Here is a 22738-nt window from a genome sequence, read left to right on the forward strand (position 1 = left end):
CTTAAAATCATCCCCCTTGCATTAAAAAAAAAATCACAATTCAGCCGACTCAGCATCAACTGCCTTGATTCCAGGAAATGAAGTCCCTCCCCAGTTATCAGCAGTTTCCAGGTTTCTGAGGAGAGAATTTTAAATTTTAACCATCTGAATAGAGCTGATGGGAGGATGCAGAACCTACTCTGCACTTTGGTCTCCGTGTCATCATATCCCCCTGTTTTTGTTGTTTTTCTACAGTGATAAGGCGGATTTGTTCTTTGCTCATGAGACTAGAATTAATACTAAGCGTGTTAAAACTTGATTCAACTTTGATGCATAAATTTTGAAATGAGCCCTTAGCCGTAAATTATTTTCAGACTGGTATAATTTGAGCGCTACCTTGCTCTGGTTGTTTTCACCACAACACTCCTCAGATTGAATAATGCATAACTGTTGCATCACACTTATGGAAAATCATGAGCGATTTACAGGTCGATCATGCCTGGAACAAAGTCGCTATTCATAAGAGACTGCATAAACAATGCTCAAATGTTTACCACCTGGAATTACATGTAATTGAATAGTGCACACATATACATATGAAGGGTTGTTAGGGGGAATGAGCATGCTTGTTCACACACATGCTTGCATACCTCCAGTCCCAGCCCAGTGGCAATATTTCAGAAATGCAGGGCTATAAAATCAGGCTGTAGCATATATCTTCCTGGCTACCGGGTCGACTGGTACAGTCGAGTCAGTCGACGCTGGCGGTTTCATCAGCTCAGTAGTGAACAAAAGGCAGGGCCGCGGCGCTTCCGGTGCCTGCCCACTGTTTTCAGTTCGATTCAGTAGTGTCAAAGCGATGGTTTCCTGCGGCCGCCGATGTTTTCAGGATCGCTTTACGACTAAGTGACAGTGTAGAGGTTAGTTTCAAACAAATACAAATGAAAAGTAAACCGGGCCGACAGGCCCAGAAGGAGTGAGGTGTTAGTTAGAAAAAAATGCTTATTCAAAAGCAGAGAGAGTCTGAAGGTTGTGGGTTTGTTGTTGTTGTTGTTTTTTACTGCATTAATCTCACAGGTAAAAAGTGTTGTGTACTGTACATGCCACAGGCGTCGTGTTGGCATGGAGGGGGGAAATAAATAAAGACAATGGGGGAAGGGAGGGGGGCCCAATGCTGCGGGGACAGTGGCACAACTCTAGCGTCTCCTGATGGGAGTGGATTAGGCTATTCGGGTTAACAGGATCAATCCTGGTTGGTTATAACGTAAACGAAACGGGTTGGGTTGTAGTGGTTTGGAACTTTTTTTTTTTTTACAGTAAAATGTTCACAACTATCCATTCTTGATGTGCCATTACCCATCAGGGCCTGACTGTGTGCTAATGTATGAGGGATGCAGCGTGTGCAGTCCGTCCGGGGAAGCGAGGAGGGCGTGCAGGAGGCGGGGAGCTGACTGGTGGGCAGGGAGTCAGGGCGGGCAGGCAGCACTTGTAGTACAACAGTCAGTGTATCTGAAAGCACAGGCCTCTCTCACTTGCATGTGTGAACATCGTAGACGCGCACACACTCCTGACAGCTGACGTAGCAACACCAGTGGAAGATGCAATGGCACTTCTCTTTGCGCTTCTCAGTCCGGGTGTTGTGGCCACGGCCGCAGCAAAGCAGATCGCAGCCCTCGATGCCGTGCGATGACACGTTGCAGGCTCGGTCGCGAGTCCCAAAGGAGCCCGTCTCTGTGTTGGGTTCGCAGAAGTTGGGCGAACCCTCGTAGTAGACCAGGTCGCGCTCGGTGGGGTGCTTAAAGAAGTTGTACTTGACTCGCAGCGTCTCCACCCAGCCTCGTGACTCGCGATGCTTCTCCACCACCATCTCCGAGGCGCTGTCGTACTTGTCCTTCAGGTAGTCCCCCAGCATGCGGAAGTCTGGCTGTGCCCACCAACATGTCTTCACCTCGCAGCTTCCTGACAGGCCGTGGCATTTGCAACGGAGGTGCATGTGGTCCAGAATGGTCTGATGAAACAGAAGACATTTTATAGGACAGCATAAAGGTGGCATTGGGTGTAAAGTTGACTTGTCCCTGGAGGAGGTGAGCCCCTCCATCACGCTAGGTCTTGCTTTCAAACACTTATACAGCAACGAACAGATGAAAAGCCATCGTTTAGTCAAATTCTCTGGCTTTTTAACATTGTTGAAGCATCGATTTCAATGGCAAATCAAGAAGTCTGCCATACAATTTAGAATAAAAGTGCAATTAACCTGAATTTAATGAATTGGTTTTAGGCCATTTCAGTTGGATCTATTCAAATTTTATGGTCACGATCTGACAGTGAATTCAGTTAAACCAAGAGAGACCGATAAACCACTGGCTGCAATTTATTTGGGTGTCATGCAGCTGTGAAGTTCAGAGACTCCGTGCTTCGGCTAATTCTCTCAGAAGCCATTGACTCACATCGTGAGTGCGGCGCTGCGGGGCATATTTTACCTTTGTGTTTTGATTTTGTTGTGCTTTAACTTAATGGCTATATTTAGCTGCAGAATTCCCCCTGACTGAGGGGAGAGAAGGCAGGTGGCTAGAGCACCTATGGGTGAGGAAGGGGGAGATTCAGGGCAGGAGAAAGGCTGGATAAACTGGTGACATCACACCATTGCATTTGTCATGCCAACATCAAGTCCTAGAGGCCCCTTGGGGCAAAAGAATGGAGCGTGAGAGGGCCAGGTGGAGAGGAGACTCATGACAGTGCTGCTTTTCACTTAGCTAATGTGGTCTCCGCGGCTGCTCCTATGTGCTCAGATCAAAGGAATGTCTTGTTGCCGTGTGGTCCCACCATTTGCCCCCCAGCAAGCAACCAGGGAGTCTATTTCTTCCAAGCGGTGACAGCAGCCAGTGATGTTTTAAGTCGGAGCTGATTTCCCTCTTTTCCCCCTCAACTCACTTCTGTTATATGACTGGCAGGGAATTTTTCATCGGGATTCGAGGCATGAAAGGTGAGGTGTGCGGGGGCAAGGCGGGATGGGAGGTGTTGCTTAGATCACTAATTAACCAGTCATTCAAAGTCAAGAGCTCATTTTTAAGTGGAACCTCAGAAATGTGCGGACAAGTCGAATACCGAGTCCCGAGTCTTCACATGAACCAGTGGTATTTTCAAAAAGAAAGTCTCCTGAATAAATCCATTCCATCTGAGAGACAGTCAGACCATTGTCCATTGTTTGCTGCATCCCAGTTCCAGTTTGCTCCCTTTTTTTGCTGCAGTTAAGCAGTTGCCTGCTGAGACTGTCTAATTAGTGTGATGTATGGCAGTACTGCTAAACATGCTTGTCATCCGACACTAGAAAACATGCTAAACAATGGAACCGGCTTTTGCCCTGCAGTGTCAATCCTACAGATATTCAGTACAACTTACAGCTACTGTTAAACCAAAGCCAATTAATCCGACCCCTGCCCGACTCTGTATTTGATGATTTGTTTTCAGACACAACCAGTGAAGAGAAGTCTTAAAATGATGGTTGTGGATACAGAAACTTTAAGGAAACACAATCTTTTCTGATTCAACATGACAATGAACCTGTGTTCAAAGCCAGGTCCATAAAGGAATGGTCTTCCCAGGGGCATGTGGAGGAACTTGACTTGCCTGCACACAGCCACGACTTCAACCCCATCTAATACCTGCAGGACAAAGTGGAACACTGCCCCAGGTCTTATCTAAGGCACAACAGCACTGTTTGATCTAACTGATTCACTGATGTCTCAATTGGAGAAAACCCCTGTATCCAGGTTCTAGGATCCTGTGGAAAACTTCCCAAAAGATTGGAAGCTAGTCGCCAATTGATGCCTATTGATTTCAGATGAGATTGAGTGGGTTCAACTCATGGTTAAAATGTTCAGATTTACACATGGATTTGACAATATTTCCCTATGTGGAACAGAACTCTAGCAGCACATCCCTGTACATCCCCACCAAGTGTGTATTTACCGTGCGCCCTGCCTCATTGTTGTGTCGGTTCATCGCCGAACGAGCATCTGGACGATTCTCCCTGGCGTCAGCAAACTCCCTGGATACCAGTACTCCAAACTCCGCATCCTCGCTGCAGCCGCCCCACTTCCAACCCTCCCCAGGAGGTCCCTTGTGGTGGGAATCACAGCCACACATGGTGGAAGTGCCCTCAGCGCAGGAGCGTGTCACGGCAAAAGCCACGCCAGCTGAAGCTATGGCGTGGACGAACGCCGACTCTCGAGTTGCTGAGAGAGAGAGATGAAGACAGCAAAAAAAGATAGTGTCAGAAATGTACAAGGCAAGCTTTTCTCCTGCCAACACTAAGACAGCGGTAATGAAAGGGATACCTCTAGGCAACAACTTTTTAACGCAGCATTTCATCTGTACGTGGTGATATCTGCGCCTATAGACAACTCCAACTGTCTCTGATTACCGTGGGTAGATAGATAGATAGATAGATAGATAGATAGATAGATAGATAGATAGATAGATAGATAGATAGATAGATAGATAGATAGATAGATAGATACTTTAATGATCCCAAGGGAAATTCAGGTTAGCATGGAAATAGAAATTCAGGGTAGCATGGTTTATAGTGTTTCCTGTGTGATCATCATCATCGATGAGGAAGGACATCCTACAGGACATGTGAAGGAGCTTAAATTCAGAGTCCCTGCAGTGACCACCCCATTGAGGAAGGTCCAACTCTCAGCAGGATCTCAGTCACCTCCTGTCATCCCTGAGGTGTGCTGCTTTGCATCTGGATAGTGTTTCAGGAATGTTGTCACCCCTTATCCCCCACCCCACCCCACACCCCACCCCGCCCACATACACCCGTCCCATCCAGAGCAGCCCAAGGCCTTCTGGTGAAACCCAGCAGTGTGTCAGACTGTTCCTTCTTCACACTGAGGGATGGAGTTACGCCTCCTTTGAAGACCACAGCTTATTAGGTAACCAGACACCATTGTTTCACAATCACAGCACACTTACTGTGGCTCATGCGTTACACCACACCGCCTCTGTAACAGACAGGAAAAAACACACGGGGGTCTTCCTGCGGTGGTCCAGCTTTACGATCGGCACGCATGGAGACCGAAAAGACAAGCCAGGAATTCTTCAGCAATTTGTGATTTCAGGATGCAATCAGAGCACTTCATAAGCCAAAAGACAAAGTCTGCTGATGAAGAGGCATGTCAAATGTTCTCCCCCTGAATGTAACGTTACATACCATTTTATAACAAGTTTTAATCTGATGCTACAAGACTTTCAATTTGTACTGAATATTTGTTATATTGTAATATTCCAGACTGTATGCTGCGGTTGTACAGATTTACTGTCATCAGCCATTGCTGTCTACGACTGTAATATCATCACTTGTGGGAAGGGATTGGTTGGCAAGTCAGGAACATGCTTTCATTGGTCAACAGACACAACTTTCAAACAGCCAGATTATCCGTTACTTTCCAAGACAAAATGATGTGTTAATTCAAACTGTGTCTCCAGCTGCCACTAGTTCTCAACAAGAGCCACACCCCAATGACAAAAAATCTTACATCTATTAAAAAGACATCATCGCATCATCGACATGATTTGAGACTGAGGCTAGAAAGTAATCACCTGGTAACAAGTTACTTTCCAACCATCTGGTCCCTATCTAGATCTCGGAGGTAGCCATCCAAACATGTTTCATACTCAACACGATAAAGTTTTGAACATGCGGTGTGTGGAAAAAGACATATTTAATCCCAGCATGGGGGTGTATATCGGATGAACACCGGGCAGGAAGGCAAGATTTGAGTTTCCTGTTCCCTTCGCCGTTTCTGAACTGAGTTAGGGTGTTTGAGGTCGTAAGAATGACAGTGGGAAGCTGGCGATGATACTCCCTACTGTCAAAAATGGACGTCCTAACTTTAAAGGTGATGTCATTGTAAGTAATATTTGAAAAGTGTCAATGAAAAATGTCTTTTTAGATGCATTTATTTAAATACAAAAAGTTAATACTAAGTTTGTTCCCAGTAACAGGAATACCGGTTATTTCTTGCGTGATTTGATGACATGCAGTCTTTGGGTTTGACATCCCTGCTCACCCTGGCGAACATAGCTGGGCCCTCCACAACAGGGGCCTGTGAGCCCTGGGCCCCTGGATCTCTGGCTGTTAGCCAAGGCTAGCACTGCCCCTGCTACCTGCTGGGCCCATCAATCCGCCTTTGTTTCCCTTGTGTCACACTGTATTAACCGCACAATGGGCCCAGCGACTCGCGCCCCCACAGCCCCGCTCTGCCCAGAGCTGGCATTCCCGAACCCCCCCCCCCTTTCCTCCCTCTCTAGTCACCCCTCTGCCAACACCCTGATTTAAAAATCACATACACCACCACAGGACCCCACTTCCTCCAGGCATCCACCAACAGCACCACCATGGCTGGGGACGGTGGCTGGAGGTGGAGGTCGGTAGCTCTCCCGTCACCTAACCTTCCATTCAGCTCCTTCAGCGATGCGCTCCTCGTTCCTCCTCACCTCTTTCCTTCGGTCTTTCACTTCCCAAACCCGAAGTGCACACCCGGACTAGATTGGGAGCGATCCCCTTTCAGCATGTTTTCATGACAGAGTCAAAAGGGCGTGTGAATGAGGCGTCCGTGGGAGCTGGACTGTGTGAGGCGCGTACTGGTCTTCATGCACAGTAGGGGTTGTGCAGAGCCCCCCAGCCCTTTTCTATTGCCTGTAATCTCATTTGGCCTCCCCTCTCCCCTTTTATTTGACTGAGGAGCTTGGACTGCTCACACTGCCCATTTCTGCACAGATTCCTTCCCCTCTGACATATAGGCTAATTAATTTCCAATCAGCAGCCTCGCTCACAAAACACAAACTTCTTTCTTTATAAACAGCTACCGCCCGACCTTGAGAGAGACACCTGTGTCTCACTATCAGGCTTTGCGGTTTCTTTAATGGCCGCAGTCAGTGCAGAGACACAACACAATTATCATTCTGCAGGTGAAGTTCTTTGAGTGATGTCTCCGGTATATCAGTTGTACCTGTCAGCCAACCCTGATAGATCTACTCACCGTGCTGACTGCAGCGTTTCATTAAGATAAACTAAACTAGATTGGAAAAACCAAAAAAGAAGTCACCGAGTTGGAATACAAATGTGATACTGGAGGAAAAGATGGATGGAAGCTGGATAATGTGTCGGTGCTTGTACCTGTGCTCATTTCTCACAGCAGCCAGGATCGGTGAGTATTATTGTAATTACCCTAGTTAGTTATTTGTCAGGCAGCACAAAGCCGAAGGTGGAAACAGTTAGAAGCTACTACTTGGTACGGTTCACAGCAAACCTTTGTTATTAATTTACCTTTATCCAACACAGGGCCGAAGATGGCCAGGTTGTCCTTAATGGTGGTACAATTCCATCGCCGGCCCCTGAACTGGTGCTGACATTCCTGAATCCCCAGCTTGACGCCTTCAGCAACGCTTGGCATGATTTCAATGTAGTTGCGACAGAAACGCAGCTGCTTGGGCACCAGACCAGGGATAGAGCCACACAGGATGGGTTGGGAGCCCAGAGACGAATACTGCTGCCCCAGTGCCAGGGACCTGTGACACCACAAAGAGACGGGGAAGCATCCATTAACAAAATCTGCTTGACACGATAAACCTAAGAATAAAAAGAAGAGCCGGATAAAAGAGGTTTATCGCCACAAACCAATCCTCATCACGCCTTTGTAGATACAACTTACATGCTTTTAAATGCAGGTCAGTTGTCTCTAACTACCAGAGACAACATTGGATGGTCACATATTTTGGAGAACTTCAATTTATTGATGGCTAATTCTCAGACTGGAGAATGTTTTTGACAACATTAAACATTCGAGGTGTTACTTTTCAAAGTCTTCCTAGATCTTCTGATCTAACCAACAAAAAAAAAAAAAAAAAGCCCCTCGCGTGATTTCAAAGGACTAAAAACACGTGCCTTTACACATCCCACAGTTCATATGTGGTTTTCATCTCAATCTGATTTTATTTTTAAAGAATGACAATGTAAAACCGATCTTACTGGTGACGAATGAAAAGAGTCTATCTGGATCTGGTCCTCACCAGAAAGACTTTTCAAAAGTGTTTAAACAGCAATTAATCACCGCAAACCATAATGCCAGTCACCATCATAATTTTTTTTCATTTAAGTGATTAATATGAATTGCTTTCTATTTCTCTTGAGTGAGAAAACATGTTTTTTGTGGCCCTGTTCAAACAGGCTACTTGGGATGACAGGTCCAAATGGTTTCCTGGACTTAAATGTCTTGTTTATTTTTTTCTACGCATGAAGTAGAACACCCAAAGCAACAACATGGCTGCAGTCGTTACAGATGGATGCTTTAGATGTCAGCGATTTGTGTGTCTATAGATTTAATGTTCTGAAGATCTAGAGCCAATTCGCTGCACTTAGAGAAGGGCTTTTCTTCACCGGTGTCGAGCGAGGGTCTTGCAGCGCTTTTGCTGGAGTCTGGGTGGACAACGTGGTGCTGGAGGCCACGAGAGGATCATGGAGAGGAACAATTGACGCTGATCAGATCAGAGCGCCACTTCGGATGACCTCAGGACCCCCGCAGGGCGCAACCCAATCACGGCAGCCACTGACTCTGACAGATGAGCCCCACCCCAATACAAAAGTCAAAGCATTGAAGTCACAGGAAAAAAAAAAAAAATCCCCCCTTAGTTAGGTTCACATCTCATGTGCACTTTTGCGCTCTACATATGGTTAAACCCTGCCCCCTTCCCACGTCCGAACACCCCCCCACCCCATCCCATGCACTGTTTATGATCTCAGGTGAGCATATAGGCAGAAGGCTTGCAGGTAGAAAGGTTTGACAACCTTTCTACCTCCAAGACACCATAGATTGAACACACTGGGCTAATGATTTTGTTAGCTTGAGCTTCCTAAATCATACACAACCAACAAATCCTTCTGTTTCAATCAATTGCTCAAGTTGTTTAAACTTTAAAACAGTAATATGCAAACGGACATACAAGCGTCTGCTTTTTCGTATCTTACTTAAACTCCAAATGGCTCAATTTGATATTCCCCTGCAGAATTAGTCACTTCGTAGCGCTCATCAATCTCCGTATGTGCTCCTGTCTCGGGTGAACCCGAGCAAAGGAAGCCACATTAGCTCATCTGCCATTCCCACACCCACCTACATCACTGAGTTGCTGACATCACCCCGTCTGGTGACGGGGTGACTAAGTGTCTAAATTACACTGTCTACTTGCTTTGTTGCTGCCCATTAATCTCGCCGTCATGGGACGGACCCGTGGATGATGCCCTCCGCAGAGCTTGGATTTGAACTCAACAGTGACACCTAACATCAGTCAACTCAAAGGAAAATCTCTCCAACCCAAGTAAGACATCTCTGCACTTAGACCACAGTGCCAATCTCTGCTACGTTTCAGCTTCTCTACCCACCACTCTGACATTACTGCATGGTCAGTGAAGTTGGGCTTTCTGATGGAATATATTAGCTAACCACAGGGGACTCTGTGGTGGGCATGGCATGTTTAGACCACAGGCTGTGGATCTACCAGGCTATTTGTCTTTGTTTGCAGTGGATGTGCCTCAGTTGATCCACATGGACAGATGAGGTGAAATGGATATCTTTTTGGCTAGGTGCTAATGAGAGTCTTAACCCCAAGGGGTTATGAGGCGTATCGTGCAAACAGACCCGTGCATGCAGACTACATGTGTGCCGCACTGATCCTGCCTGCGTTGCCTCACTTCTCGGAAGGCACGAGCGACGTGTCTCAACCGAATGAGGGAGCAGCAGAGGCAGAATGCCGGGGGAATCTGCTGCAGGGGATGAGGAGAGCAGCAGAGCAGCAGCGAGCAGCAGGGTTTGGCAGGTGCATGCCTGGGCAGGTCCGTATAGGGCCTCTACTGGCTCGGGGGGTTTACAGCGTGGTTGGGGGGTTTTCTCCATATCTAAACTGGGCTGATGGTAAAGTAAGACAGGCCGCTGGAAACCACAGAAATTAAACAGAAGAAACAAAAGGATTCCATCGCACACACCTCACCGATGAGTGGAAATTCGTCCAATCAAGTCTAAATAACCGTCAACAAAAACACTTCAATCAACCTTTCCCAATTGTTCTTTCTGTTGATGCGTATCTATTGCGTCTTGGTTTTTATTTTGACTCCCAGCGATTAGAGTTTGAGTCAGGAAGTTAGTCAAGGACTCATACAGTCAGAAATATGTTGCAGCTGCCATTTCTCCAGTTTTGCATTGCAGAGGTCAGTCTGTTGCACATGTTTGCACAGAGATAAGCTTTCTTTATGTGACAGTCTCTTAAGTCCAGAGGCACAAAATGTACCAGGTGACCCTTTGAACTGCTTGAGTAGAACATGACATCTCGCCTCAACGCCTTTAGCCTGATGGAATACAGAAGCAGCTCGAAGTTCACGACCAGCACCCATATCCAACTTTCTAATATCAATGAATATACTTGTATTATCATACTTTCATGTGTCCATGTTGTAAATCGTCACTTTGATATATCTTTCTGCTAATATTTAAATTAGTAAAATAATACGAAAATAATATAATAATAATAAGTATATCTTAAACTTTATGTTCACTTAGAATGTAGAGTTAACAATACAGTTTCAAAACGATTGTGTTTGTGTTTTAGGGTTTTATACCTTCATTTACAATGAATGTTCATATATTCCTTGTGTTTCACAAAATATATCACATTTGGCCGCTTTATTTGTTTAATTCTAGCAAAGCTAGCTATACATTCATGTTTTTCTTCCTCTACAATTTTATATAATTTTGCAGCTTTTCTACATGAATGAATGAATCTGTATTTTCATATAGTTAGAGAAAAACTTCTTCATTTCAGCAAGACTTGTTTTTGATTTCATCCAAAGTATGTATTAAAGAAAAAGGCACCTCACTTACTGTGTCTTTTATTTCTAGCTAACGTCACAGTGAATAATTATTGTCTCAGGACATAGCTTCGTCATGAACGTAAAGCCAAATCATAGTTGCAGCAACACAAAATAGAAATATCCTTTTTAAGTGCTGTGTTTCAGATTGTTTTTACTTGCTGTAAGGATATTCATTTGCAAATAAGATGGAGGCATTGGCCTTCTGCACTGCTTTGTTGGGTGACTATCATCCGTAGACAAGTAAGTACCAATGCTAGTGTATGCAGAACTCGCTATTATCTATCACATGCTTTGTGTATAGGATTCTGTTAATGTATCTAAAGGAGTGAAAAGTGAACTTTTTTAAAAATGAAAAGTAAAAATATTAAATTTAGGTGCAAATAGCTAAAAACTACATTTCAATACTGTCCTGGAGTACACTTTGTGTTTTTATATTTTAAACTAGGTTTCAGATTTCTGAAACTTTTATTGAAAGGAATGAATATCCTATTCAGTAACTATTATCCGTAATGTTGTTGACCAAATAAAAAGCAAGCCGGTGTACACACAACCAGCTGGGCAGAGGTAATAAAGTATGATAGTGTAGCATAAAGGTAAAAAGAGGGATTAGCTAGCTTGTCACAATCCATTCTTACATGCAATCAACTTTAAGCGCTGCTCAAAGACTCCTGCAAACCTTTGTTTGTGGTTGTATTTCCCCTTGTAAGTCCACTTCCTTCACGGTTTTCACTGAAATGATGGCAGGAGGTGGATCCCCTGAATGGTTTTGCCTACCCTTTTTGCAGGACACATGATGGTGTAATTTTCCATCAAGTTTCATTTCAAGACGAGATACTCCAGATTACTGTTTTGAGGTCAAGAAGAGACTAAGGAGTGGATGACGTCTTCAGCTATACCTCTTTTGTGCAGAAACAGAATTAGAGTTGCTTTTCCTAAGTTAATAAAATAAGAGGATTTGCTCAGCTCTCATGGATCGCTCATCAAATCTCCTCTCTATTAGAGCAGTATACAAAATATTGCTCTTTAAATATTACCTTTATTTTATTGTCTCTTTCATATAATGTTTTAAATCTTCAGCTAAATAGAATAAATAAAGTAATCTGAAAGGGATTGAGCGTCTGCAAACAAATTTGATACTGACTCGAGATTTTCTAAAAATGCGTTTTTTTATTCCAATGTATTAGTTATTGACGATCGGTGCCAGCCGCTCTTAGCCGTGTCTGAACAAGTTAACTTATTTTCTTACACTAAGTGTTAGCTTATGCTGGGTTTCTGCCTGAAACTCTGAGTCCCGAGTGTATTCTGTTAGAATTCAGGCCTCTGCAGTAACAGACTCCAAGAATATTGTTTGCAGTTAAACTCCAATCTACCTCTAATTTACCTCTATATATTGATGCCGCAGCTCAACTTGTCAGATTTGCCTCTAGGACATCGTGTTGCTAAATGAGGCCCTGGCAGAACAGTGAGCAGAGATATGCATTGAAAACACCGGCGTCAGAATTTTATTTATGAATCCCACATCGGAGTCCGCAGAGAGATAAATGCATGCAAAAGAGAGTAAGTGGGCCATGGAAAGTTGCCGGCTTTGCCCGAGGATGGGACTTTTCCTGATGGAAGCTGGAATGCAAAGCTCCTGTCTGTGTTTTGTTGTCTTCGCTCTTTCTTTGGCACACTTTTGATTTGTAGTCCAACAGCTCCTGGCTGATCAGATAAAAATAAAATGACGGGACCCCTGAAAAATGTTCCAACCTGTCTTTCTTTCTGCCTCCTTTGCTTCCCCTCCTTGCTGAATGCTGCAGTGAGTGTGGAGTTGGGACAAGGAGCCCCTGCAGTCACATGTATGGAGACGTGAAGCGGGAGACCGGACAGGGTGTAAACTTGTGAACCTGCCTGTCAGGAACAGAACGAGAGCAGCGGTAGCTCTGCACAGCAAAGAAAACTACAAGACTGACAAATGCATGTGAGACTGGGGGACTCGTGTCTCAATCTGTGGACTTGGCAGCGTCTGACCTTTTGCCTCGAAAGGGCAGAATCCTTTCGAGAGTCTCCATGGACAAACGGTGCATCAATCCCAGCTTCTGCTCTGAAGCAGCTTGCTGGCACTTGAAAAAAAAGAAAAAAAAGATAATGCATTCTATGCAAATCATAACTCGTAATGGATCGCCTGGAATCTTGTTTTATATACCTGCTTGGAACATCTCTATGGAAATTTCTAACACCAAATGATAACTTCCATGAGTAATTAAAAAACAAACTTATTGACCTTTTTCTTGTTGCTGCCTGGTACCAATCTGCAAATATTCCCATCTGCACTGTCTGCAGGCCACACTTGTGAACCGCCTCAAGTCCTTTTTCCATTGATCTGAAGATCCTTATCTTTAGGAAGCTAACTTCCATGTTTGTGCATCTTTGAATCCTGCACTAAGGTCAAATGTCACATAAATACATCCAGAGTTCAGAGTGAGACAAATGACTGTTAGTCATGGATTCTCTGATCTTTACAAAGAAAAGGTTTTAGCTGCTTGATCTGAACAGGAATATTTAATATCGTTCATATTTTCTTGACCAACATTTTGTTGAATTGTGTTTTTTCATTCTAAAACTTAACTTTTGTACTACGTTGGCTCTGAATAAGTTAATTAGGATGTTAGCTTTAACTTCAAACTTGAAAAACCTGAACAATAACTTGAGAGCGATTGGATGCTGACCCTTCCACACTGCATTGGTTTGTTGCTTAGTTGTCCCGATCGTTGACCTCAAACCTATGACCTAATGTAAGCTGTTCAGCTGTGATCAGAACATCTCTCTCCCGCTCTCTCTGTATCAGAGCTGCTGCTAACAATTAGCATATGTAACAAGCCATTCGAGTGAGATCAGCCAGGTATTGAAGACTTCAAATATTGTGTGTTTGCGCCTCCACACGTGTCCCCTAATGATCTCATTGCCCCTGGCTGTTGCTGTTTTCCCTTTGAGGAACTGTCCTGGCCTGTGTTTGAATGCAGCTAATAGCTGTGCACCAGGGGACTTTGTCATTTCCTACAAGAGCACATTGCATGTCCTTTGATGGTGGGTGAAGATTAGGACTCGCCTTCGCTGCTTTGAAATACCACTCTCCTTTGAACCTCTCACCTAGCTGGGGTTTGAATGTCATCCCAAATGCCTGCTGACTGAAAACAGTCTTTGAACATTTTGTGAAGTAACGTGTTGGATCAGCACATGAAAGTTACTCTCACTTATTGGAGGGCTTGTGAATATTTGGTCATTGTGAGAGTCTTGAGATAGATTTATAAAATACTTTAAACTGTTTTCATTGGACCTCTATTGCCTCATAATGGCCTCAATCCCTGCTGCTACCTGCTAAATGCTAGATTTTGATAATATTATAGCTTATTTCTTCCTCAAGCACATTTTACAGAACATTGCCTTTCATATCCCCCTTCCTCATGGATGTCACTTTCTATGGAGACACTTCTCTTGGGCTTCAGGCTAATATTGCCTTTGACCCTGTCCCGACGACAGCCCTTAGCCATTCGTAATGGAACCCTGAAGTTTCTTATGAATGACATTCTTCTGGACTTTTCTGCTCTTTTCTCCACCTTCCACCGCACCGTTGAGAATAATACCCAAACATCCTTGATCTTTTCACACGGGGGCGGCAGATGGAGGATTTAACCACGGTAAGAATCATTTAAGTGATCCCTTTACCAATGGTAGGGGTTTTGGGGTTGACGATTGAATTGAAGATTGGTGGTGGGGGGTGTCTCAGTCAGATAATGACATTCCTGAGACCCAGAGATGGACTCCAGAGCCCCATTTAAGCTGCTCAGGTTGAACTGGAAAGGTCTGTGTATAGACTGAGTGGTTGGTAAACCTTTGCTCGAGATCTTTCCAGAAGTTTTTTTGGGCTGACATTATTGATGGCCCGGTGGTTTGCAAAAACTTCTACAAGCTGTGCTTCAAACAGCAGACAATTTCATTCAGGTAGTTGTATTCGATCTGCAAATTGTAATTAAATTATGTTAAAATCAGATCACTGATGAGATAAAATAGAGTCTAAGGAAATGATTCTCTAAAAAAATCCTGCAAATTGTTATTCTGCACTCTTCTTTGTTTACTTTTGTTGTCTATTTTCCTGATGATGCAGAGCCAATGCTAAACTTGAAACTTACTCTTCATATCGAGCAGTGACTGAATATTTTTAACCCTTTTTATTTTGCTTATTTCTCTCAATCAGATTTCCAATAATGTATTCCCATAATAAAAGTTTTGACTCACAGCAGCACAGATAAAAAATAGTGTTTGTGGCTAGGCTAGTAGTTGATGATAATTTAGGTCAAAAAATGTCAATATCTTCATTATTTATGATTTACTTTTGTATATTGGATTCTTTTTTGGACAACAGTGTTAGCATCTGTCAAAAGCTGAATTTTAATGCTTTATTTGGCCAGTTTTTCTCTTTCCCTGACATTTTCGTTTATCTCACAACCACAACGACGTAAATGTTTAGTAATGTGAAGCATTTAAAAATACGTGGCCTAACTTGAAATGACATAAAACTGTACTACAGTATGTGATATAACATATAGTCGCCGCCGATGCTCGATGGCTAAAGCTACATTGGTTCAACTGAGGTAATTATTTGCAGAAAATGACCGTCATCATTTACGTATAACCACAGCTGTTCGTGTGAGGAACACAAACACACTTTCTGCCTGACAGCGTCTTCATAACAGTTGAAGAGTTAAGCCTCAGAAGCTCGATGTAATATTTACCATAACTCTTAATAACAGCGCCAGCAGGAAATAAAGAACATCATATTCTGTCATTGTCCTTTGAGTTGTTATACTGTATGTTGATCATCTTCAATGGTTAAATCAAAGTTAAAGGGTGAAACCAAAATGATGTTTTATCATTTGCAAGCCACACAAAAAGAATGACATCATCAGGTAACAGACCATATAACGACCTGTGGGTTATGTGTGATCTGAATTCCCTCAAATGCCACCCAACTGTTCTTACTTTCTATCTTTCCAGTCTCGTTGCACTGGTTTGCCTCGTCTCTCCGCTATGCCTCATCTTCACCAATGCACGTTTGCTTATTGCTGGAGTCGTTCTGTTTTGTTTTCAACACCCCATCTTGTAAAAGCGAGGCTGCCAGTCATAAAGCAGTCAAAACTCCTCTTTCCCTCCAACCCATCCCACCTTGGTTGGAGAATTTATGGCCAAGTCCTTGCCCCTGAGACACAAGTTGAGAGGGAGCCTTCCTGGGCCCTCACTGAAACTCAGCACCCTCCCATTTGATGCACCACCTCATTTTGTCTTTCGGAGACAGCGTCGGATACCGCGGGGTGACGCCACTGACAACCGCGTTCGACACCCATTTCTCAATACCTGTCTACTCACCTGGAGCTACGGCTCGCCTTTTCATCTTTCCAACCTCCCATTAACCCCCCACCTGGCCCACGCTTCCAAATGTGCTGCCCAAATCTAAGGTGGTTGCGCATTGTTGGAGTTCGAACATTATACCAGTGTCATGTAAGCTCCTTGAACAGAACAGCTGCAGGTAATTCACAGGCGAAAGAATCCCAGGCTCTTTGTCACTGTTGTCTGATGGTTGCTGCCTAAGCCAGGAGTGGGTGTAAAGTCCTCTTTACCATTAACACTTCAGCCCTGTGGCCTGTGTGCTTGGCAGCTGTCTGCTCTGTAAATGAAACCAGAAGATGCTCGTGGTTTGGACAGCGCTATGGTGGGACCACATGCTAGTTGGGCTACTAAAAGTGCAGTAGCTCTGACAAGTATTGTGTCGTGTTCCAAGAGAGCTTTGTTATACGCCTACAGACATATCTTCAAAACAGAAGCTTTTATTTTATATAAAGAAGACCAGGAGCCATGAGGTCAGCTACATAAAGCTGAATTTAATAATAGATAAAACCTAAATTTCATTTGCTGATGCCAAAAGCAATCTGGTATAATTTAACAAAGACTTTAAAAAAACCCTGCAGCGCCTAAACATATTGTCTCCTGAAAAAATTTATAGTGGAAGATGTTGAAATGTGGAGCAATAGCAAAATGATGTGCTTAGCTGTTTTTCCAAAACAATAAATCATAAAAGCGAGGTAGATTAATCGCTGTTGATACCTGTCATATTTTTAAAATTATACACAACTTTGTGGGTGGGAAATTTTTTTTTTTTGTGGTTAAATTCATGACCTGCATCACCCACTGAGCCCAAAACAGGTCAGGTTCAATTCACAGCATGTTTGGGAGTCCTGTGGCTTGAATATAGAACCGTGACACACAATAGCAAACAAAGCAAAATATAGCTAACCCCATCATAATCGTGATTTTTGCATTCCTAAAATAACATTCTTATATAAAGCTAGAAATCGATTTATAAAGCAGGAGCCTTTTTGATGCTTTGTTGAGTTTTCGCTTGTAACACCATCGCTGTCATTGTCCTAGAGCCATATCCACAATTTATGCATTAATGAAAGATCCCACTGATTTACGCCGTTGTGTGGAAACATCTCGCTGAGAGCTGTTGACAATCCATATCAACATGACAGCCGCACCACTAATGCATTTTCCCTAACTTTCATTAAATAGCCATACGTTTCGAATATTTTAATGGTTTCCAAACTAAAAATTTAATCCTCTTTGCATCACAACATTCTCCAATATGATAAATAGACCTGAGTGTAGAGGGGGAAAGAACGGCGAGCCTTTTCCGTTACACTAGTATTTGAGGTTAAGATTCTTTGGACTGGGCCGGAGAACATTTTTCCACGCAGTCAACTGAAAGTGCACATTCTGCCCTCTCAGAAATGATCACTTGACCGAAAATACTCCTTTTCTTTATGCGTCTATAGGGTCTGATGCTGAAACTCTGGATTTGTACTCACCACCAGATGGGATAGCCTCCAAGCACCCGTGAACTGGACAACCACACACACATCAAATATCCAATCAGATACAAATCCATGAGGTAAGCCTTTGCAGTGTGTGAGAGTGTAAATGGATCAATACATAGAACTTCCAGCAGGCAGCGAAGAAGAGTTTCCAGGAAGACAAGCTTCAGGGCAGCTTGATTGTTGAATGAGGGGAAGACTAAAATGATATTTTTAAAAAAAAATCTTCCTCCTGTTTTCCCCCCTTCTTTGAGTCGGGCCAGGAAAAGTGTGTCTGTCTCCTAGTAGTTAAGAGAATAAGTGTCTCTTACACACATGCACATACACTCCTACCCGTCTTTCCCTCCCTCCCTCTCTCTGAGGTTCTTCCCTAAGGTAGATATCTTTTTCTCTCTCTCTCTACTTTTTTCTCCCTCAGGATGCCTCATCCACAGGCCCAATATTAAGGTGGTGTTGGTGGCAGGTGTGTGTGTGTGTGTGTGTGTGTGTGTGTGTGTGTGTGTGTGTGTGTGTGTGTGTGTGTGTGTGTGTGTATGTGTGTGTGTGTGTGTGTGTGTGTGTGTGTGTGTGTGTGTGTGTATGTGTGTGTGTGTATGTGAGTGTGTGTGTGTGTTGGGATGGGGGGGGGGTGTTCAGAGATGTCAGCTGGCAAGCCAATCACAGAAGATGGCCTTAGGTTACGAAAAAAAATTATTATTCGTTCCCATCTGTCAATCACACGCCACCCCCTGGTAATGTGGAAAAGAAAGGAAAGAGTGAAAAGAGGGAGGGAGGGAGGGAGGGAAACGAGAGCGGGAGGGACATGAAAAAGGTAGAGAGGAGTTCTTACTCAACTTGTTTCATCCATGATTGCTGGTAAAAAAAAAAAAAAAAGAAAGAAAAAAGAAAAAGTATTCCGCCAAAGTGGTTGGAGGTAGGGGAAGGGATGCAGGCCGGCGTCTCGGCGGGGAACGATACTGGGTTCAGACGCAGGGATGTATATGTTGACACATTGATTTTTAGGGGTTGTGCCCTGACTAATTGATCCGGATATACATACTCACACACACACACACACACACACACACACACACACACACACACACACACACACACACACACACACACACACACACACGTCGACACACGCAGATCGCCGCCACCACTCACTGGGACATATACAGTGAATTTTCTACATTGTTGACCGCCCACCATTAACAGGGAGGGGACATAAAGGGGACACAATAAAGCCATAAACTGTAGTGGTGCCTGGGCCAGGCATGCAGGGGTTATATGCCTCAGCGGCCCAAAGGCGACACATTTTACATCAATACTATTGTCATTCTGATGGGCTGTGGGGCGAGCAGCCGTGGGATGGGGGGGGGGGGGTAGATAGAGAGCAAAGGAGGAGGAGGAGGAGGGTGGGACACTTGTGATAGACTTAGCCTGAAGTAAATCCACACACAAGGAAACTGATCGGGGACAAATACACAAGATCCGGACGAGATCAAACAGTTGTAGTGATGTCAGTCTGTGTCAGAGTTTTGTCTCGAAAGACTTTCAATCGTTCATCACAGAAAGGGTGACCTCCGCTGACATTTTAAAAGTAATAACGAACCAAAATCTTTCATTTTTTATGACACGTGAAATTTCTTAGATATCACCTTGATTTTTATCCTGAGCAATTTAACCCTACTGTCCTGTAAGAGTCTGTTGTTGTCTGTTAAAGTCTTTATTAGTTTCATTTCATTCTTCTTTTGACATGAATAATTTTTCTTAATTGTAATATCTTCTTTGGTGTCACTTTAATAGTGTGATGGTTTTCTTTTCATGTCTGTTATCTACTGTGCTGCTGCAATATTGAACTGGACACAGTGGAAAAAAAGATTTTAAATTTAATCAGAGGTCACCCCTCATTAAACAAGGGTTAAATGAAGTCCTCAGAATGAAGTGCAGACTAGCACAAAAAGGATTTCTTTCTAAATTATATCTGAAGCTCCTTTTGAACACATAATTTAAAAATTTTACCAGCCATTAGACCAGATGGATGACATGATAGAGCTCAGATTAAGTGTGCAAAGGCATATGGGAAGCAGCCTTTTGGAGATCTCTTTCCAAGTAATAAAGGTCATAATAGGTTAAATTACAACATTTACGGATTTAATCTGGATTTAATTTTTCAGGAACAAAAAAACCACAATGTGAATTTTTATAGTGGACAAAGCAACACAATTTGTTGTTGTAGTTAGAGGTTAGAGGTCACCATTCTGCTGTTGCCAGTCAAATGAAAATAATTCTACTGTAGTCTTCAGTTGCATTAAAATTTGCGCAGTGCTAATTCTGTAGTAAAAATATCCCATTTGTCACTAATGTGTGTTTCTTGGGGGGTGGGGGGGCTCCAGGGGATGAGTGAGCCTGGTGGGGTACGGAGGCTGGAAGGCCGCTCAGCAGGGGGTGGGAGCATGCACTCTGCAGAGAGGAGGCTGAGTGCCCACTGGAGAGAGAGAGAGCTCCATGACCACAGTCTGGAGGTCAGTACCGGACCCCCCCCCCCCCCAAGTCAACACCACCACTTCACCCACCCCTTCTATTTTATTCCTCTATAACAAAGAAGGTAGGGGAAACTGGCAGCACTCGACCTACCGCCCTGTTAGAGCCGGGAAGGAGAGATGGAGGGGGGCGGTGTGTGTGAGTGTGTGTGTGTGTGTGTGGGGGGGGGACTCAACGTGACAATAATTGATAGATATCTTTGTGAGAGTTGTATGAGGCTTGCTCTTCAGCCAGTCGTGGTGGGGAGTCTTCTACATTCAAGCAATGAAGATAACTTTTCAGCGCCTCACGTCAAGATGTGGTTTGTCATCGTGGCGCTGACAATGGAGAAGGTCTGTTTTCCATCACGGACATTGTTGTGTGTCACGGCATCGTCAGAAATGTGCCGAGCTCAGCTCTGGGATTTTGGATGATAGCTGCCGTTAAGGAACTATAGACAGTGTGTGGGCCAGAGATGGGTGGGGAGAATGTGACAGTGGTCTAATTTACGAGTCCAGGCGAAGTGGTGGGTTTGTGGTCGGCATCCGAACAACACTGAAACCGCGTTTCTCAGGTTGCGTCCGCAAACGCAATGTGAAGTGTCTGGGAAGACAACAGCAATTAAGGTCAAAATCATGGAGGCCTGATCTTGAAATGAACTGTGACTCAACAACATTTTGGCAGCGGTGTTTCGTGCCGACCTCTACAGACGAAGGCCTCGGCGGGACTGCATCAGTAGGTGCACAGGAGGGGGAGAGGTCCCCTACCGGGCCGGTTTCTACGGTGACCTGAGAAAGGCCGTAACCAGGTCCGGCTCTTTCTCAGGCCTAATCAGCGTATTAACACAAAGAAGGACATGTGTTCGCCCCCCTCAACCACCTCTCTACCCCCCACCCCCCACTCAATCTGACCAGCTTGGCTGAACACAGGCAGCCAATAAAACCAGGATTAGGAGGGTATCTACACACACTGGGCTGTAGCGAAAAAGTTCCCTAACACGCCCAATCCCTCCCTGTTCCCTTAAGAAACTTCTTTTCATCATTCTTCTCTGTCTCTCATTCCTAACATCTTTCATTTTATTTCACTTTCTCCCATGTTTATGTCCTGCCTTTGCGTCTTCCTTTCACAGCCCTCACCCGCTAATCTTCAGACAATGGGGGCAACCAGAAATTACTCATTTCGCTGGAGCCGTTTGGCGAATTCCCATTGCCTCTTGCACACCGCCACCTTTATTCTCTGCATATTCTCTTGCTGTTATGATAAAAAAAAAGAAATGTGCGTCAAGCTGTGAACGTGGTTGTCTAGTTTACGCAACTTGTTTTGGCACGAATAAACGCTCCGCGTCATATCGTGCAAAATGGAAATCTCCTGTTTATATTTGATGACCATGAACCAGATGTGAATTAACTGCCTTACCAATTAATACCAGATAGCAGTGATAAAGCCCTGCTGTGCAGTTCCCCTCGGTCTGTACGGAAAGTGCATTGTGTTTACTGTCATGACTTGTCTGGGGAATTTTGGAAGTCGGAGTCTCACTGCCTCACCTCAGAATTATTGCGTCCTGGAAATGGGAGCGTCTAAATGATAATATCAGCGTCTTTGTCACTACTTTTTTTACTAGTTGGAACAAAGATGACAAGACCTCCCCAAAATAAACCTTTTTCATTAGAGCAGCAAACACTTCATGCTTCGGCCGTGAGAGAGAAGATCTATTGGTGTGTGTGAGCCGCTCAGTGAGGTCTCACAGGGAAGAGCCTAAACCCTCAGCGGTCTTCAGCCGGACACTGAGGCGGCCTAATTAAAGGTCTCTTAAGCCCCAAAATGTGCAGCGGTGCAGGTTGAAGGTGGTGGGGGCTCCGTCGAGAGAGACAGAATTCATGGCACTCGTAAACAAGGGAGTCCAGGACAGAGGGACATAAGAGGGCTATGTTCCAGAGACTTTGTTCACACAAAATGAAGAGTCAACAGCCTCCCCATCCCTCACCCCTCTTTAGCCATCCCCCCTAATAACCACCTTCTTCAGAGGAGCTGCAAACACAATACCATCCTACTCCCCTTCTCTTGCTCTCAATCACTATTGGGACAATGAGGAAGAACCCTCCACCCCACCACCACCGTCCTTCTGCCCCTCCCTGACCCCCAAACAGACACTTCTTTTATTGAAATTCTTTGGTGTTCTAATCCTCAGCTTCCTCCAGGGGCAATAATGGACTCCCTGCGTCAGCCTTTTCCAGCGGGGATATCATCCAAGCCGGCCTGGGTCACAAGTCCACCTCTTCTATTGGAGACAACTGCCCCTCTAGTGTCATTCCTGTCACATCCTGCTCCACTACAAGCCAAGTGAGCCCCAATCCACCTGAAGGGGCACCCTGGTTTAACTCATGCATACGTCTGCATCTTCATGGGACATTCTCTG

The 22738-nt window shown here is 44.3% G+C and overlaps 1 protein-coding gene across 1 annotated transcript; it reads right to left on the reverse strand.

The window, feature by feature from the left end:
- Nucleotides 1–1143: 1143 nt before the first annotated feature.
- On the reverse strand, nucleotides 1144–17897 carry wnt3 (wingless-type MMTV integration site family, member 3). Its single transcript, XM_068305370.1, has 4 exons — nucleotides 17809–17897; nucleotides 7316–7557; nucleotides 3949–4214; nucleotides 1144–1987 (listed from the first exon to the last, which is right to left on the reverse strand). The coding sequence occupies exons 1-4, from the start codon at nucleotides 17886–17888 to the stop codon at nucleotides 1508–1510; spliced, it is 1068 nt and encodes a 355-aa protein (XP_068161471.1). The 5' UTR covers nucleotides 17889–17897; the 3' UTR covers nucleotides 1144–1507.
- Between the last annotated feature and the right edge of the window lie 4841 nt (nucleotides 17898–22738).

This window comes from Antennarius striatus, chromosome 21 (genome assembly GCF_040054535.1).
Source record: "Antennarius striatus isolate MH-2024 chromosome 21, ASM4005453v1, whole genome shotgun sequence".
In the NCBI taxonomy this organism is placed as follows: Eukaryota; Metazoa; Chordata; class Actinopteri; order Lophiiformes; family Antennariidae; genus Antennarius; species Antennarius striatus.